Genomic DNA, 19,238 nt, shown 5'->3' with positions numbered 1-19,238 from the left:
AGAAAGAATCAGATGCACGATGGTGACAACACAGTTGACTACCATCTCAAGAATCGGTCACCCTACAATCTAGATAAGTAGTGTTCTAATGAGAGTCTCACACCTCCAAGGTCATAGGGCATTTTAGTGTAGGAAAGACAATGACCAACCTCTAGAGCAATGTGTATTGTCCCAAGAAGTAAGAAGATGTTGCTAGGTTCATAAGATGTATACAGTGTTGTACCAACAAGCCTAGTAACAAAGAACAAAGTCTACACCATCCCTTACATGTACCCACTTGTCCTTGGAAAAGAATTTCCATGAAATTTCTTGAAGGTTTACCAACAACCACGAAGGGGCATGACTACATGTTCATGGTAGTTGACAAGTTCAGTAACATGTGTGTCCTTATGCCCTATAAAAATACTATCAATGGGAAAGATACAACAAATTTGGTTCTTTGGACATGTCTAGGTGCACTTCAGAATCTCAAGAAACATCATTTCAAATAGAGCACAAGATTTCTCAATACATTTTGGAATACAGCATGGGAGAAGAATGGACATGAAGTTGTAAGCGATCTACAACATTCCATTCATATGCAGATGGGCAAATAGAATTGGTCAATAGGACTTTGATGTAGCTTTTGCGAGATTACAATCAGAAGCATCTGAAGAATTGAGATGAAAATCTAGTATATATACAACACTCTTATAACAAAGTAGTTCATCCTTCTACTAATAAGTTCCCATTTAAAACTTAATTTGGATATTTACCACTTTCAATTTTGGAAACTGCATATAGACAACAAGATGGAGTGAAAGAGGATCCTACAAGGGATGCTTTAAGGGTAGAATTTTTTTTGAGAAAAAGCATATCCATCTAAAGGTACAGCAGACATTGCAAAGGCCACATGAAAAATACAAGGCTAGGGATGATCAACATAGAACAGATAAATCATTCAAAGTGGAAGATAGAGTATGGTTACAGTTGAACAAGAAGAGGTTATAAAATCCTGCCAAAAAATGAAAGCTTTGTGATATGGTCTTTTTGATATACTAAAAAAGTGAGAGATGATGCCTATAAACTCAGTGTACCCCAATACATGCAATTTTACTCAGTGGCGAATGTAGAAAATTTAGAACCCTATCAACCTTCCATGTTAGAGAAGCCATGTAACAACCCTAGTTGATTTCCTATGTAAATAAAAAAATAAAAATAAGACCAAGGTCATGGGACATGTATTCCAAGCTGAATGTTGAGCTAATGGGATATCAATGATGATTAATTAATGGCTATGGAAATTGGCAAAGGTAAAGTGGCAATAATTAAAATTTTATTTATGAAATAAAAGAAAATAAGAGAAAAGGGAGATGAAGAGTCATAGATTTGCATGTGAGGAGAATTGAAGGAAAAATGAAGAAAATAAAGGCCTCAATGATAAAAAGGTTTCTGGGGATCAGTTGGCAACCTTTTGTTAGTTCAGTCTTTGGCTCTCTCAATCTATTCTCTCACTCTCTCATATTCTTGCACACTTAGAGTATTCTTTGAGCACTTTGGCATACATCAAATTTGGAGAAAGAAGGCAAGGGAACGCAGGAAAGCACAAGGGGACAATGGGATTAGCAACTACAACTAGATTTCTTTGAAGGTAATAGGTTACATGTGTGATCTCCTTGTTGATTTATGGATGCATGGTATATGCATGTGATTATTTGGTTATGAGTTGTCATTGGCATGTAGGATTGTCTGGATTGACAATGGTTTATAGCCTTGCCTTATCATTTCTTAGATAGCCATGGTGTTGTTGGTTTTTCCATTTGATTGTTTTCTAGTTGGTGCTCATAATTCCTTATGGATGTGGGTTGGGACAAACGCTATGAAAGCCCTGGAACAACTTGGGTTGAGTTACTGGTCCTAGAGCCTAGGTTGGGACAAACACTTTGGAGCTCTTGATGGGTTGAGTTACTAATCCCTGGAGTCGGATTAGACAAACACTCTGGAGCCCTGGAAAGTTGTGGGTTGAGTTACTAGTTCCTAGAGCCCTAGACAACTTGGGTAGAGATCGATCTAGTCGGTGTTAGTGATCTCTGACAGTGAAATGAAATACTTGGTTGAGGGTTGTGGTGGTTTGGCCTCTGGAAGCCCTAGTTTGGTTTTGTTTGGTTTATTCCATGAGATCTCACATTCATTAGTAGAATATGGCGCAGAGGTGATTGGCTGAAAGAGAGATTTGGTTCAACCCAATCTATGGTTGGTTGATACGTGGAAGTCCCTAACTTGGTTGGCATTTTCATATGTTAATATGAAGTATTTTCCTATTTTGATCTATGAATGTGTTGATTATGATGGTTATCTTATGGTTGTGTTGCCATGGTTTCTAAATTGTTTATTTGTTGATTATATGTTGGTTATATGATGTATATTCTCTATGGCTCTAGACATGTTTGATGAATATAATGGTCGATGAATGCATGGACTAACAAGTGTTATTGCAACTAGCTAGAGAAGATTTAGAGTCTTCTCGATGATTCTCGAGTGAAGACTATCAATGTATGATCAAATATGCATTCATGACCTGTAGCTTACATGTTCTCCATGTATTTAACGAAATGTTTATTATGTAATATGCAATCTAGGTCAAGTTTTGCCTTCAAGTTGTCATGTTTAGCCTTATTGTCATGTAATTAATTATTCTGAGAAGTTTCAAGGATTTATGGACAACAGTCTAGAGGTTGGCCTTGAATTTAGGCTCAAATCTCAGAACTGCACCCTCTAAACTAGACAATTTGTGTCACAACCGCACCCAAGCAAGCTTGTATGTGTGGTTGCAAGCCTATAACCACATGGAGGCCTTGTCATGCATGCGATTGAGGGTTAAAGTGTGTGAAAAGGAGCCCCAACTTAGGATTTGGTCACCTAGAGTGGTTCTTTGGCCCCTGAGTGCCCTGTAAACCTGAGTGATGAGGTGAGTTGTCAATTTGTGGTCAGTTTGTCGGCCCCACTTCCATCATTGAAACTTGGAGGTCGAGTTATGTCATTGTAACTCTTCGTCTCATGTTTACCGTGTAAAGCTAATAAAATTGGGTAAATGTGGGACGGGTGGTTACAAGTCATATCTTTTTTAGAGGATATAACACCATATGCTCAAGCAGAGTTGACAAATGATACAATTTTTCACAAGAGATCTAGAACTACAAGATAGGGGCAACATGACCTTTGACAAATTGGGTTGAAATGACAGCTTCCAAACAAGGCTAAATGGTACTTCAGGGACAAGATAAAGGAAAATTTTCTCATTTCATTCAGTAAAATATTTTGTAGACCAAAAGCCTCACAAAATAAGGGGGGTGCATGTATGATCCATATTGAATCATTGTATTATTTTTTATCGATCTTGATGCTTTCCAAGTGGAAGATTTGGAGGAATCAGCTTACATGGTGATTTTTATCAACGGGTATAGTTTAGCGAATTGGGATTTTTAAACCTTCCGAAGGAAGTTTTAGGCATTCCCTGAAGGCTTTTTTGGGTCCAAAAACTTTGATGTTTGTACAAGACCCGCTAGCGTTGTTCTACACTTGGATACCTTTCCAATGGCACAAGAGAAACCACAAACAAAGCCCATATCCAAAATTTATGCCTCCAAAAGTTGACCTCCTTGTTTTGACCACCATGATTCAAGAGGATGCCATGGCAATCACATTACTACTAGAAAATGGAAGAAGAATGTAGAAGAGTTGAGTTGTATCTCATATTAAGGGTTGAAAGGAACAAACTTAACTCCTAGTTAGCTATCAAATTGTGTTATAATCGAGCCACTAGAAGGAAAAGGGGCTCGACTCTATTCTAGTTCATTTTGTTCCATAGTTGAGCAAAGTCATTGAAAGTGGATCGAGAGAGGGTAGACCAAAGAGAGTTTGTGTTTTTAGTTCTTACTCCTTTATATTTGCACCATTTTCCATTCAGTGAAAGAGAGAGCATAACAACCTCACCTTCCAATTGGTTTTTTTCCCAAATGGGTTTCCTAAATCATATCTTGTTCTCGTATGGTTTGTGAGTGATTTCTTTTATCTGTTTTATATTTTCAACATTTTTATATTTTGCACATACAAGTAAAACACAATAACTTTATAATCCATAAATCTAAAGAAAATTAACCCTCATTATATATATTTCTAATTTCAATAATTTTTTATTAACTCTTTTGTGACAAGCTGTACAATGGAATATCCACAACAATTAACACATCAACAAAAGTAACTTTCACTACAATATGTTGTTTTTTACCAAAGACACTTTGAGTGCCATACATTGTTAACAAGGAAACATCCCAATGAAGTATTGCGGGAAAAGTTCGACTTTAAAAAGAAAAAATAAAACACTCACTTAGAAGTTCATCCTTGTCGTGATGAATGGAAATTCGTAGCAACACAATGTATTATGATTAAAAAGAGTTAATGTGCAATATACACGATGTCACGAGAAAAGACAAATTAGGCATGATTAGCATCCTTTAAGTACTCATAATCGATGATGACTTCTTTGGTATAACCATTTACAAAACACCTCACCACAAAGCTATTCTCATCATTATCCCTCATTGATTTATGGCAATCAACTTCATGGTGTCACACTGAAGTGTATCTTCATCTTGTTGCTTCAACAAGCTTGAATATTGAAGTTACTAGAGTAGAAAGGTGGGGTCAACTCATTTTGATAAATTTAATAATGAGATATAGATTTCTTTGATTGGCAATAATGAGATATGGATTTTTTTATTGGCAAGTGTTTTTAACTAGTCATACACATATATTATTTTAACTATGTGAACATAGGCTTCATCCATCTCATTTCAAATTTACCAAGTATCGAGGGGTCAAATCTCTTGAGATGCAAACCTTTTTTCGAGTGAAAAGAGATTTGATCCCTCTTGACACGGGGTAGATCTAGCTTGAGATGCAAACCTTTTTTCGAGTGAAAAGAGATTTGATCCCTCTTGACACGGGGTAGATCTAAAGTTAAAATAGATCTACTCTGTGAATACACACAATTCTAGAGTTAAAATAGATCTAGACTTGTTTAATTTCCCCTCTAAATAAATTATATTCCACATTAATACAAAAAATTATTTTTATTTTTATTTTATTTTTATAAGATTACTTTTATTTTATTCTTTTTATTTTTATTTTATTTTTACCAAATTAAAATATTTATATTACATTACATTCTGGTAGAATTAACTGGAGAACCCCTCTTACTTTTAATGCAATTAAGATTCATACTAATGCAATTATTTTAAATTCATACACTACTTAGATAGGAGATGATATCAAATACAAGAAAGAATAGAATTTGAAATCCAAGGAAAAGTGTTTGTTTATTTGGTTGGTGGCTAAAAAAACCATGTATTATTTACTCTCTTCATGTAGACAGCTGCAAGTGTACTAAAGCCGATCATTCAGATTTGGCATCCAAACTTTGTTGTAGTGGACAACAATCAAAGAACGTAACCCTACAGGACATATGCTTCCTTGCTGGTATGACCATCTTCAACCAACCGTTGGCTGTTACTTTTTCGGAAAGCGCAACGAATGACCGTTAGGGCTATGTCTAACGGGAAAATATAGACTCACAGAATAAAAACGTCCATTTTCAATGCTTTAAATATACGCAACGTGGCTCTCCATTCAAACGGCCTAAAACTAGGCGGTGACCACGCGCCAATGAGGAAAAGTATTAGACTTGCGAATTACGATGAGACAACGACATATATAATCGTTTTGCTTAACTGTATAACGGTTTCTTCGGATCCCATTTTATTAACAATAATGATAGTTAGCTGTAATTTTATTTATATTGTTAACAAATTCAGAAACTCTTAAAAAAGGCACTTTCTTGCATGCACGTTTTGCTTACCCTTGCGTCATGTACAGCTGGCCTCGGCCTCTCCTTTCATGTGCGGCTGTTACAGGTACAGCTGGACTACAGGTTAAATTTTACGTACCGTCCTTTAAATGCAGCAGCGGCCCAGCACTAACATCCATTCATTTGATCTGACTGCTTTTATGATGGGAATGAGAAAGTTTGTCTTAAATAAAAAACAATCAGCGGAGGATCAGTGCCCTTGTATTATTTTGGGGTAACAAACCCCACAGCTGATCGTATCAGTGATGCTATTTAAATCTGTCAGGCCCCTTGATGAGTGAATAATCTGCGACCTTCCATTCCTGAACACAGATATGTAAGACAAATGGCTACAGATGTAAGGAACCTATAATTTATCCAAAAGAAATGGCACCGACACTTTCAGACTTTTCACGGCATTCACTATATAAATTATTTTTAATTTGAAAGTTGTTTCTCATAATCAATTTTATTAATATAAACAAAAAATGCCATAGACCAGGCGGATCTCAAAACGTGGAAACAATAAGAAGAAGATTGAATATATTGGTTAAAAAATTGCCTAAATTAGGCGTTGGAATGAAGACCTTAAATGTGCAATATATGCACACAAGATTGCAGCAATGTCTGCAGAAAACAACTATACATTTCCAAGATTGCCACATTTTTATGTGTAACAAACTGCAGTTAGGAAGACATTCCACTCGCAGGCTGCCCAGTTTAACATCTGAATGTCCTCTCAGGTTTTACCATTATAGGTTAAGCCTCCACAATTCTTGTGGCAGCCAACAAAGGGCACTGCACAGGTTCCTTGGTGCAAGTTCATGGAATAATAAACAATCTTCTAGTAAATCTACTCACTGATATTGCATAGCTGCAAAAATATGTGATCATATTTCACGTACTTAGTCCAGTAATGTCTGTACTTAGGGATGGCTATATCGAGCCATGGTTTCATATTGCCATTGTAATGTATCACTGCTGCTCTTTCAATTTCAGTTGAATCAACATTAGGGTTATAACCAAGACCCAGAACATGCCAAGATTTCTCCAAGACGAATGTCAGGTGATAGAAAGTGATCAGCCCAGGAGGCAGGGTACCCAACTTCCATAACTGTCTATCTTTGTTCTGAGATAAACGCAAGCACGGAGAACAGATAGAATGTTAAATCCAGAGGACAGATTGAAAAAATTAGGCAATAAGCAAAATGTAGAAGGTTAGCATGTACTTACTAGATTTTGCCATTGATGGTAAATCCCTGTTATTCCCTGTTTCCTCCATTCTTCCAGATCAAATATATTCATTCCATATGCCCATCCACAAGCATTTGGATCAAAGTTCTTTGCAATGAGTGCGTTGGAAAAATTGAGATATTTGTCAAACCTATGAAAGCTTTCTCCACAGGTTTCCACTGCACCATTTACCCGCCCTTGCATATCGATATTCCAAAGCTCGGTCAAATCCCTTTGCACCACAATATCATCATCCAGGAAGAGGACTTTATCGAGCTCTGGAAAGATCTGAGGGAGGTAGAAGCGAAGATGGTTAAGGATAGACAGATACTTTGGATTCCGATACTTCAAATTGGAGTCTGCATTCATACGATGTGACCTAAAGTAATAATCCTTTATAGATGCAGAGCCAAGCTGTCTCAAAACTGGGCTATAACTAGAATTTAGCCATGTGAAGTCATCAATGGTCTGAACCTGAATTGTTGCTTTCCCTGGGGGGTTAGCCAAGAACCACATTTTCATTGCTGCGTAGTTTAGCTTATCAGTGACCAAATGAAATACATGCTTTTCTGGCTCCTGCATAGAGAAAACAATTACATCTCAGTCAATAAATAATACCTATACTAACCTCCAAACAGAACTAAGAGGATTCCTTAAGATGTAGTGTAAATCTTAAGGATAGAGGAATCTACCTTAGCATGAAATATAGTAGAGTTCACAACCACTGCTGCTGCAAGAACGTTGTCAGAAAATATTGCATAATGATAGAGAGCTTTGTCACCTAATTTTTCCTTGTGTGGAAAATCTTGCTCGCTAGAATTCAGGGCATAATACTCCGTAGCCAAGCGCATAGGGAGGCAATGTAGGCCTTTTGGAAGGGTTTTTGCAGCTAGCTGAGTCAAATATGTACTCTGCCCCTTGTGCACTCGAAGTTGTTCTTCTGTAGAGTGCACCATGGCCCGGAGCTTCTTTACCATAGCAGAACAGTCATTATACAATTGCGTGCCTCTAGCCAAAGTACGTTCCATGGTCTTCATCCTTTCAGAAGCACTTCACCCATAAAACAAAACCAATACTTGTTACTTCTTAAAGAAATCAAGATTTGTACAACCACCGTAACCTAGCAATTGGAATACGAATTTGCGTATATTGACAATGCTAATAGACAGAAAACCAATCATCCTTTTTGGTATCAAACTGATACAACACTACGACAAGTCATCAAGTTAATATGAGAATTCTATTTCTACAGCTTGCATGATCACTAAATGCACTCAAGTCTCAAACCTCAAAGAATTAACAACAGTAAATCTACCTTCTGGGTAAGTCAGAATCCTTGGTTGCTTCACCCAAGGATCGCTGGACTTCCTTCATCCTCTGCCTAAGCTCCCGTACAAAGTGAGTATTACTCCGTATAGGTGCAAATTTTAGATAAGCCCTAGCCCTAATTAGCTGATCTCGCATCTGCCTCACCAGGGCATCTGAAATTACTTTCTGCTTGTTTGAGACATCAATCTTTCGGAATCCTCCTGAACTTATCTCTCTGGGCCTTGTTACGCCTGGGAGTTCTAGCTTCTTAGAATGCTGTTTGAAGAATCCAAGAAGATTTCCATTGATAAGAAAACAAGGTGTTTAACTGAAATTGATCGTAATGGAACAACGAATTATATCACTCGCAACTTCAAAGGCCAATTTAAATTATTTATTCAAAAAGGGATGTTTTCTTACAAATGTTACCTCTTTTCTAGAAGTAATTCTTTCAGTTTCTCCCTGTTCATAAATTTCTACAACAGGCATTCCTAATGAGATATAGTTATTGAAATTGCAAACAAATATCTGTGCAAGATTAGTTTAGAAGCTTTACCACTTGAATCTTGTTTGAAACTTCTTTTATTCTGTGTAGAATTTTCAATGGGTTCAAACTGTTCCATGTTTACAGATGTTACCTCTTTAGAAGTAACTCTTTCAGATTCTCCCTCTCCGTGGACTGAGGAAATATCCCCGGTATCAAATTCTGCAACATGCATTCTTTAATGAGATATATAGTTATTGAAATTACAAAAAGATATGCTTGCATTCTTTGATGAGCTATATAGTTATTGAAATTGCAAACAAATATCTGTGCAAGAATGGTTTGGAAGCCTTACCACTTGAATCTTGTTTGAAACTTCTTTTATTTTGTATAGCATTTTCAATGGGTTCAGACTGTTCCTTGTTTACAGATGTTACCTCTTTTCTAGAAGTAAGACTCTCAGTTTCTCCCTCTCCATTGATTGAAACAGAATCACCAGTCTCAATTTCTGCAACAGGCGTTCCTAATGAGATATAGTAATTAAAATCACAAACAAATAAATGTGCAAATTTGGTTTGGCAACCTTACCATTTGAATCTTGTTCAAAACTTTCATTTTCTGCAGTATTGTTTACGGCTCCTCTCTGTTCCTCGTTTAAAACATTATGTGAAACTGGAGTATCAGTTTCCTCGTAAATTATTCCAACGGGCTCCTTAAGAAACATCCCCGGTTCCTAGACAATGGCACCAGTCTTACAGTTCAATATCTATGCCTTTATACAATAAAATTAGAAAAGCTATTGATTTTGCTAGAAAACATGTACGGATGTAACGGCAGATAGGGGCATGATACTTAAACTCTAGGCTAAACAACCTAGAAAACAAACAGATAAATGCATACCTGATGAAGGGCATTTAACTTTCTCGAATCGCTGACAAAACTCTGCAGAAGAACAGACATCACAATTTCCAAATTGCAGGTGAAATCAGACATCCTAAAGCATTGCATTTGGTAAAATAAATCCCATGCCACATCAACACACTTACAATGCTCGAAGACGGATCATCGATGAAATCCTTCTTCCCTGCAAGCCATCGAACGCATTCGAGAAATAAAACCATCTAGATTAAATCTGTGAAGAATCTCCGCAATTCTAGTAAAACAAGCAGGCAAAGAATTCACTTGCTTACCTAATGAAGAGCCAAAATTGTGCAATCGTCCTCTAAAAAGGATAAGAGGCGCGATAACTGTTAAGAAGAGCAAAAGCATGACAGGTCTGTAGCATCTTCCGCTTACCACAAAATGACGAGAAGCATGCCCTTCCCCTCTGACGGGAGGCATTGTCAAAACTCCAAACGATTGATAAGATACTTCTTAGGGGCGGTGAGCTTCAAAGTTCGACCCTCTCTTTAACTGTACAGATGCAGATCGAAATCAAACCCCTAAATCTTCTACCGGAAAAGGCCTTCTTTTGGTATTTTGGCCCTAAATAGTCATGATACCTCTACAGGAAATTAAAATAATGAGACGACTGATTTATGTCGCCGTTGAAGAAAAGCAATTCCTGTAAAGAAACCGCTTTGCTTCATTACACACCAAATCTGATCCCAAATCTTGCCAAAATAGCTTAGATTTCACGAAATTCTCGCCTTCAAAGCTACAATCCAAAACCTAAATCCAATCCTTGGTTCTCCATCGAAATTGCCTTTTAACAGAAAGCTTTTCCAAGGAAGACACAAGCCTAAAAGCACAAACCGCTCCAAAAAAGCTCGAAATAACAGCTAATGCTTCGATAGATCGCCCCCTACTCATAGAAATGCCGAAAAAGAAGATTCCAAACAAATGCTATCGAAAGATTAGCTTTTCTAGCCACGGGCGAAAGCTAAGCTACCTTTACCGCATTGGAAGAAATCGGATTATCCGAGTATTTATCACCTACAGGTTCCTCGGTCCGGCACCCCGTCATGGAAAATACAAATCAATGCTGCACATCACCAGATCGCAAATAAAATAATCGGCACAAGTCCACATTTTACATATCATGACCTTATACAAAACACCCAGGTTAAATTTTCCATTATTTATACAAAATATGAATTGAATAAAGAGTCGGCTAATATAGCAAGAAATCTCCGAAGCCTGGCATGTTCTGCATTACCACCAGATACTTGAAAACAACAGCAGTTGAGGTCAAATATCTGTCTGTAAACTCATGTGAACAAGAACTAGTACAAAACACAAACACTTTCGAGTATTTAATGCTTTGGCGTGAAACTTAGAGAAGTTCGCGCTCAGCCTTTAGACCATTCTCGGCTTGGATTTACACTCTGCCATTTAAAATTAAAAATTCCTTTTGGTTTTGCAGTGCCGACAAAGATAAAGGCTCCAAAATCGTGCCTCGAAGCCAGAGATCCCTGTCATCAGCAGGGGAGAAAAATAAATGAAAACACAATTTACAAATTAACATACGTTCGTCATCTCGCGTCCACAATAGTCTCGTCTTCAGCTGCGGCCAATGCAACTCCATGCGGTAAAAGAACTGGAACTGGAATTACCAGCCAAATGAATCCGCCGGTTTCCAGCTGATTTCGTCATTTCCGAGGCCTTCTTATGTTCCTGCTATGCTTACGTGTTTCTTCTTATTTTCCTGCTATGCTTACGTGTTTCTATTACGTGGCAAAACATTTAACCGAAAAACATGGTTGTCACCGGTTTGCTTTCTCTGATCTGCTGACATATACACTGATGACCTGTCATGCGGGTTTTTTTTCAGTGCGTGTTGTCTGGCCGACCGGCTGCGACTGGTCGAGCCAGTTAGGTTTCAAGACGTGTGGGCCCCGTCTATCACGGTGGAATGCTTGCGGATGCTTTTAAAGTTGCGTACAGCTTTTATCGGCGAGATATTTTCCCGATGGCCGACACTTTGTCTTCACGGCTTTCGTCTGGCCACCTTTAGCGATTTTGGTTGGTCTTTAATATATTGTGGTCACACTGGTTAGGTTTTCATACCATCAATGTCACACGAGATTTTTAATTAGTCTCAATTTGCTACATGTGTTTTTTTTTTTTTTAATTCACAATATATAAGTATGAAAAGGCAAAAAAAAAAATAGGAAAAACTTTTATGTGATTTTTTCTAATATATATAATGTGATTTTAATTTAGGAAAATTTAAAAAAAAAATTAAAAAACAATATCATGATTATTTTTAATTAAATATTAAAAACTTTATATCATTTCTGATTTTATTTTTGAATGAAAAGTTCTAAAAGAGATAATCATGATATTCATAAAACCATTGTCAAAAAATTGATAACTTCATATTTGACTTTTATAGATTTTATTATAAAATTTATTATCATGGGTAATGTTCATATTTGTACTAAAAATAATTTTATTATTATTTTGAATTTTTTTAAATAGACTAATATTTTTTTAAATATTTTGTCAAAATATTAATATAAATTGTCTGAGCGGTGGAAATTATGTTATATAAAGTATTATGTAAAATATTATAAGGTCTTTGGTTCGGTTTTTAATTAATTGGAATTAATATTAAAAGTAACATAGTGTAACTAATAGTTGATTATAGTGATAACTAATAATTAAGAGTAACATATTGTAATTAATAGTTGATTATAGTGATAACTAATAGTTAAAGTGATAATAGAGAAAATCAACCTCTGTCATGTAAGTTAAAAAAAATCAATTATTAATTCCACTAATTACCACAAAACATTTAATATAAATTAAAGAATAAAATTAACTATTTTTAATTTAGAAATATATATATAATTTATAAACTATTTTTAATTTAGAAATATATATATATATAAATATAAATATATATATATATATATATATATATATATATAATTTATATTTTTTTATAATATTTTTAAATAAATATTATATAATATTTATAGTATTACATCTTAATATGCTGTGGATCTATATTGTAAATGAGAAAATTTTAATTCGGGAAACTCTCTCATTTACAATATTTATATTTATATATTTGATATAATAATATTTATATTTATAATTTGTCTTAATAATTAAAAAACCTATTATACCTCAATTTCAAATATATATAAAATTATGTAAGATATCTATTAATTTTTCTTATAAAATTATTTTTGTTTTATTTAATATCATTATTATTTTTTAAATATTATATTTTTGAAAATCTATATATAATAACATAAACATTGCCTATATAATAAAAAAATAAATTTATTTTATTGTATTACACTAACTTTATAAGTTTCTGGAAAAAAAATATTATAATTAAAACTAGTGCCATGAATGTTGAATTTAAAGCTAGTCACATGGATGGGGTGGCTTTTTCCTTCAGCTTCAATTTAATATGTATTTGGTGATTTTGGTATACACGGTTTCAATTTTTATGTATTTAATGACTTTGATGTGTGCAAATAATATGTATTTGGTGATTTTGGTATACACAGTTTCAATTTTTATGTATTTAATGACTTTGATGTGTGCAAATATGTTTTTTAGTGTTGAGTTTTTTTACTTTTAATAAAATATTATCATTAATTTTTTTAAATCTAAAAAGTTGTATTTATTTTTAATTTTTAATTTATATGGTTTAATTCATAATATATATGATTTATATTTTCAAGATATATTTAAATTTTATTAATAATTATGGTTAAAATTTATAGATATTATGATAGCATGATTAGACATGGTGCAGGGTTGTGTGGGCTTAATTCTTATTGAGGATGTATGTCATCTTCTGTCGAACTTTTCTCATGTAAATATGGATCTTGTTAATTATAATAGTAACATCTCGTGAGTTGGTTTCTCAATACGAGGTGCACCTAATTCACTCATTGATTAATTTTAGTCCTTAGGCATTGATGTGAAGGAGAGGGTGTAGTGTATGGCCTATCTAGCCCCCCTAGCATCGAATAATGGCTCTAAATTTTCCCTGACTTATGATGTCTTGGGGCTTGAACATCTCATTCTTTCGCTACATTAACAGTCTCATTCTATTGCATGCCCTACTCTGTAACTATTGGTGTTCAATGGTTTTAATGGCTCCATGCTCTGTCAATCATGGGCACCCCCCAACCCCCACTTGCTACACCCACACTAAATCCACTGCAAGAGAGGTTGCTTAACTCTTCCACGGAGTGGCCTCCCAAATAATGAAGAAGAAATTAAAGCTTATAAAGGCCAAGGTCAAAAATGAAAGTGGTTCTTAGGCAATTGAGGAATTGAGGGCTGAGGTGATGGAGTTCCTTCCGAACACTAAAACGAGCCACACTTGTGATACTAAATATTTTAGAACTCTTGAGCTCTACTGGAACATGAAACTAATAGTGGCCCATGCTTTCAATAATCAAGAGGCAGAAAGGGCGAAGATGTCAAAGTGAATGGTTGGGGTGGAGAAGCAAGGCTACATTCTTCTAGCCCTTTGTAAGTTAATGGCCAAAAGGTAGGGTGGTGTCTTGGAATCTGAAGTGGAGCCTAGCACTCCTAATAATCCCATTGACCTCTCTACATATGCTTCAGATTGCTCCACTCCTCCATAAGTTTAATGCTCCAACCGCATGATTGGTTTGCCCAAGTTTCACCTTTTATTTTCTAGTTTATTGTAGGTTGCATATTTTATTTTTCTAGTTTATGTTAGTGTGTTAGGTCAAAGGATACAAAGGGTCTTGCTTTCCTCTTCAGGCAAGAACACCCTTTAAAAAAATGTATATGTCTTATAGCTGAACCAAATTGTTTTAGACTGCTTGGTTTCCCAATGAGCAGTCTTCACAAATTGAATTTCTTATCTATATAGTAGTCTCTCTTAGGATAGCACTAACTATCAAATTGGTATACTCTATAAATGTCCAAATTTCTAAATTTTGGAGAATAGAATAATGTACTTAAAAACAAACAAAAATAATATAATAAACAACACTTTCATTGACTTTATTATTATTGTTCTACCTATTTTTATATTAAAATCGTTAAGCCCATCGACGTGTCTATTTTGGAATAGGTTTATAGAATTTTAATCTAATTATTAGGTGGATGGTAGGGATTTAACCTCCATGGAATATCCTTAAAATATTTTTAGCATATACACTGATCAAAAGTTTATCTGTGAAGTAGTTATGCTCGTCTTGCCCTTTTAATTAAATTGATTAACTAGCACAGCCATTGCGCCTAAACTCAATGTGAAAGAGATGTTTTAAGGTTATGTTATGTAAACATTTTGACTCGATCAAATTACATAAAAAATAAAAAAATAAATAAAAATATATTAATTATAATTACTCTTTCAACATAAAAATAAAATAAAATAATAAAATTATTAATAATAATTAATAATTAAACTAACCTAGATCCAACTTAACTCCATATCTATCATGGGCACAGAGAAATCAAATCTCCTGATGTGTAAACCTTTCTTAAGTTTTGCATCAAATGGTTGGAAAACACCAATAAGCATCAAAACATTTACTCCAGGATATGTCTCATGTTACTAGAATTTAAAAAACAAAAACAAAAAACTAACTCAACTATAAACTTATTATTATTATTATTATTATTATTATTTATAAAAAAGATTAATATATAAATTCAACATATATCCATTTAAAAAAACTTGGAACAAAACTCCTAATTGATAAATAGGCTTTGTTACAATACCATGACTTACCAATAACACATGCCCAAAAAACCATAATTTGTTTCATATGTCACTTGTTCATGTGGCATTCTTTAATTAATCAATTTCATTAAAATGGAAAAAAGCATAATTTAATTAATAATTTTAATTAAAAAGAAAAAATATAACTACTTTGGAAATAAATGAATAAAAACTAGTGTTTCACTTCAAAAAATATTATACAACAATGACTAAAGACAAAGACAAAAAAAAAAAAAAAAAAAAAATATTAAAAGAAAGAAGGGTTTCAAAAAAAATTGAAGAATATATATATAGAGAGAGAGAGTGTTACGACTAAGTCAAACATCAAAGTGGTGTATGAGACCCCTTTGTTTATGGGAAAAGGGATATGTCTTCGTGTAGAGATTTGACTATTAGAGTCTATGTAAGTGTACATACTCTACCTCCCTCTCGATTTGAACTTGTGACCTCTTAAGAGGAAACACATGTGCATATATATATATATATATATATATATATCCATGATAAGGCTCAAGGAGTAGGCTCCTACAACCTCATGGAGTCCCAATTTTTGTTAAGTCACAAATTTTTGGTATATTTGGCTTAGAAATTCCCCGTTCTCATGGAGTCTCGATTATTGCTAAGTCATAAATTCCTGATATATTTGACTTACTCACTGTTAGATATATTGTTGAAATTATTATGTAAAAGCTATAGTAATCTACCCACCATAATACTATATAACTGCAAGGAATTTATAACAAATCCACAACCACATCACCAGTTAATTATAGGAAATCTACACGAGATTTCCAACCATGCCACTAAACAATTGAAGAAAATCTGCAACAAAATCCATGGTCAATAGTCAAGGTACTACATGAGCATGTTATGTCAAAGGGCTACATGAGCATGGTATTGATGTCGAGATATGAAATAGGGGAGCGCAATGCCAACCACTTCCATGATAGACTTGTAGAATGAAGATTCAAGGAAGAAAAAGTAGAGATGCAGAAGTGATCTTACCACAAAAAGGCAATGAACATCAATGCTGTATAAAGTTGCACATCCAAATAGGTGTCCCACATATCCGACCATATCAAGTAGCTTAGTTTAGATTAACGAAGAGGCCACTATATAAGAAGGCATTGCTTCGAAAGGAGAAGAAAATTATAAAGATATTTTAAAGGTTTCTTTATTGCTATGTACTATGATTACATTTTAATGTGAGTTGATGTTTTGGAACCTATTTGTGTGGATGTGAATTTCGTAGAGTAATCATTGCGGTTTTTCTCTTAGAGGCCCCCTCTACAAGACCATCACTATTGTACTTGTTAGTAGTTCTTAGTATTACTTTACTTATATTGGTTGTTTGATTGGTTTTCATAAACAATCCTTTGGTAATTAATTGAATCTTAATAATATGTGAGCATATTTCCAAGATTGGAGTTTTATTCTTTTTAATTTGTTTGGAGAAACTAACTAAATTGTCATTGAATTGGTTGTGTGAACTCAACAATGGTTAACTTTTATGACTTATGCACTCTAGCATTAGATTTGTGTTCTCAATTTAATTAGTGTGGATTTCAATTACAATAGTTTTGTTATAATGTTTTGGTTTTGATTTCAAAGTGACCACATATCTTTTTAAAAGCATAATGAAATAATTATAATCTTACAAATAGGCAATGTTATTACAAATTTTCTTAAAAGCATAATGAAATAATTATAATCTTACATATTGACAGTGGTTAATTATAGAAATTTAATTTCTAGTAAATGTATTTTAATTTCTAGCAAGAATTATTTATTTTTATAGCAAGTATGATTTTAATTTTTTAATAAGGGTGATTACAATTTCCTACATTTGTGATTTAATTTCCAACCAAGTGTGATTTATTCATGTATAGTGTGGTTTAATTTCTTGCAAGCTTTGTTTATTTCCTATAACTGTAATTTAACTTTCTAGAACCTTGCTATTAGTTGTATCTATTTCACCCGCAAGTATAATTTCCTAAAAACTACAAGACCAAATCATTGTGCATATATATTGCATGATAATTTGTAAGTATTATACAAATCTCAAATTAATAATGAAATGTACAATCTTTTTAGTCATCTAATTATGACAATATATATACAATGTTGTTAGTTAGGTTTAACATAGGTTGGGAGGAATGATTGTTATCCTCCTCACACAGATTCAATTCTCAACAAGTGCCATGTTGGCTTCGAGTCTCATTTTTTATGGTCTTAAACCCTATAGAATATCTTATCCTTGCTTATAGCTTGGAAGGTGAGGAGCTTTGTTACATGGAAAGTATATCTATCGCTATAATTACGAAACTAAATAAAGAAATTAATAAAAAGTGTGTGACTGAGTATCTAAATTATAAATATATATAAAAAATACATAAATAGATAAAAATGAATAAATGAAATATAAAAGGACGATAGCTTATAGTTATAAAAGTGAAAAATAAAAATGAAACAAAAAGGAATGGAAAGCAAATAAAGAGAAATAAAACCAAGAAGTTGACAACAAGGGGCATTACACAATAGTGAAATAATAAGGAGGAGAGAGGAAAAAAAACTTAAGTGTAACCAATACGGCCCCCGAGTGCATTTTGAGGGATGGGGATCTGGACTTATGTAGGAACACAACGGAATATAGATATAAACATAAACACAGAGATGCAGCAGGAATAAAATCTCATTTCATTAATATCAAAGAACTGAAATATGCTTACATATATAATGGAAATAAACTAGCTCAGGCGATGGTAGCTTATCTCTAAGAAGAGATGTGGCGGCTACATGCCTCTGAACTATGTTACAATGAGGCTCAAAGGCCTATTTATTATTGAGAAACAATGGAAAACCCTAAACATCCAAAAACCTAAACCTAGGAGATGAAGCACCAAAACTATGGGCCCCGTTTGGGTAAATTGGTACATCAACTTCTCGAGGTCGTAACTTTGGCATACGATCTTCGTTTGGCACGCACAATACCTCGTTAGAAAGATCTATCCTAGGACTACAAATTTTGAATGAAAACATCAATCAAAAGGTCATGTTTGCCATTTTTTTCCCAACAAACGTCGTTTAGGATCTCAAAACGGCTCCAGAAGTTCAGGACCCGAAAAACTGCCAAAAATAGTAAATTGTGCTACAATTAAGAAAACTGAAAATTTGAAAGAGACAAATGTGGGGGTCTAAGTGGAATAGGTAGGTGTCCACCAATATCCTCCTGGAACAGTCGCCCCCCCAGGAAGTAATGGTCCCCATTGTGTTGAGTACCTCCATGAGATGGGGAATTCTGTTGAACATGGTCCTTGGTGAGCCACTTGCCTTGGTGCAGGAGTTGACCAGCTTTGAAAACCCGATATAGTTGGATCTTCTTGTTGCGAGTGTTCTTGATCTGCATTTCCATTATCTGATCAGTTGTGGCATGTTTCATGCAATCTGGATTTAACTGTGTTGGTGTGAGTTGTTCTGCAATGTCTGATGTGTCCAATAATGGTGGAAAGTATGGCCGAAGGCAGTCCACATTGAACACTAGGTGCAGGCCAAGGAATGGGGGAATGTTGAGCTCAAAATCATTGTCTCTCACAGCCTTGGTAATGGTGTAAGTCCCATATCAGAGTAATCTGAGTTTCTGATGGGCTCCGATA

At 34.4% G+C, this 19,238-nt stretch overlaps 1 protein-coding gene across 1 annotated transcript; it reads right to left on the bottom strand.

Annotated features, from left to right (window-relative positions):
• Window positions 1-6,403: 6,403 nt before the first annotated feature.
• Window positions 6,404-11,486, bottom strand: LOC149170228 (putative galacturonosyltransferase 4). The gene is made up of 10 exons (XM_089428956.1): window positions 10,100-11,486; window positions 9,956-9,993; window positions 9,810-9,851; window positions 9,498-9,642; window positions 9,265-9,417; window positions 9,064-9,131; window positions 8,433-8,701; window positions 7,810-8,167; window positions 7,118-7,693; window positions 6,404-7,013 (listed from the first exon to the last, which is right to left on the bottom strand). The coding sequence occupies exons 1-10, from the start codon at window positions 10,248-10,250 to the stop codon at window positions 6,738-6,740; spliced, it is 2,076 nt and encodes a 691-aa protein (XP_089285082.1). The 5' UTR covers window positions 10,251-11,486; the 3' UTR covers window positions 6,404-6,737.
• Window positions 11,487-19,238: the final 7,752 nt, after the last annotated feature.

The sequence above is a fragment of the Pinus tabuliformis genome, chromosome 4_2, assembly GCF_031772625.1.
Source record: "Pinus tabuliformis cultivar Carrire ecotype Pingquan chromosome 4_2, CPIR1, whole genome shotgun sequence".
Lineage (NCBI taxonomy): Eukaryota > Viridiplantae > Streptophyta > Pinopsida > Pinales > Pinaceae > Pinus > Pinus tabuliformis.
This window is presented reverse-complemented; position numbering and strand designations above follow the sequence as displayed.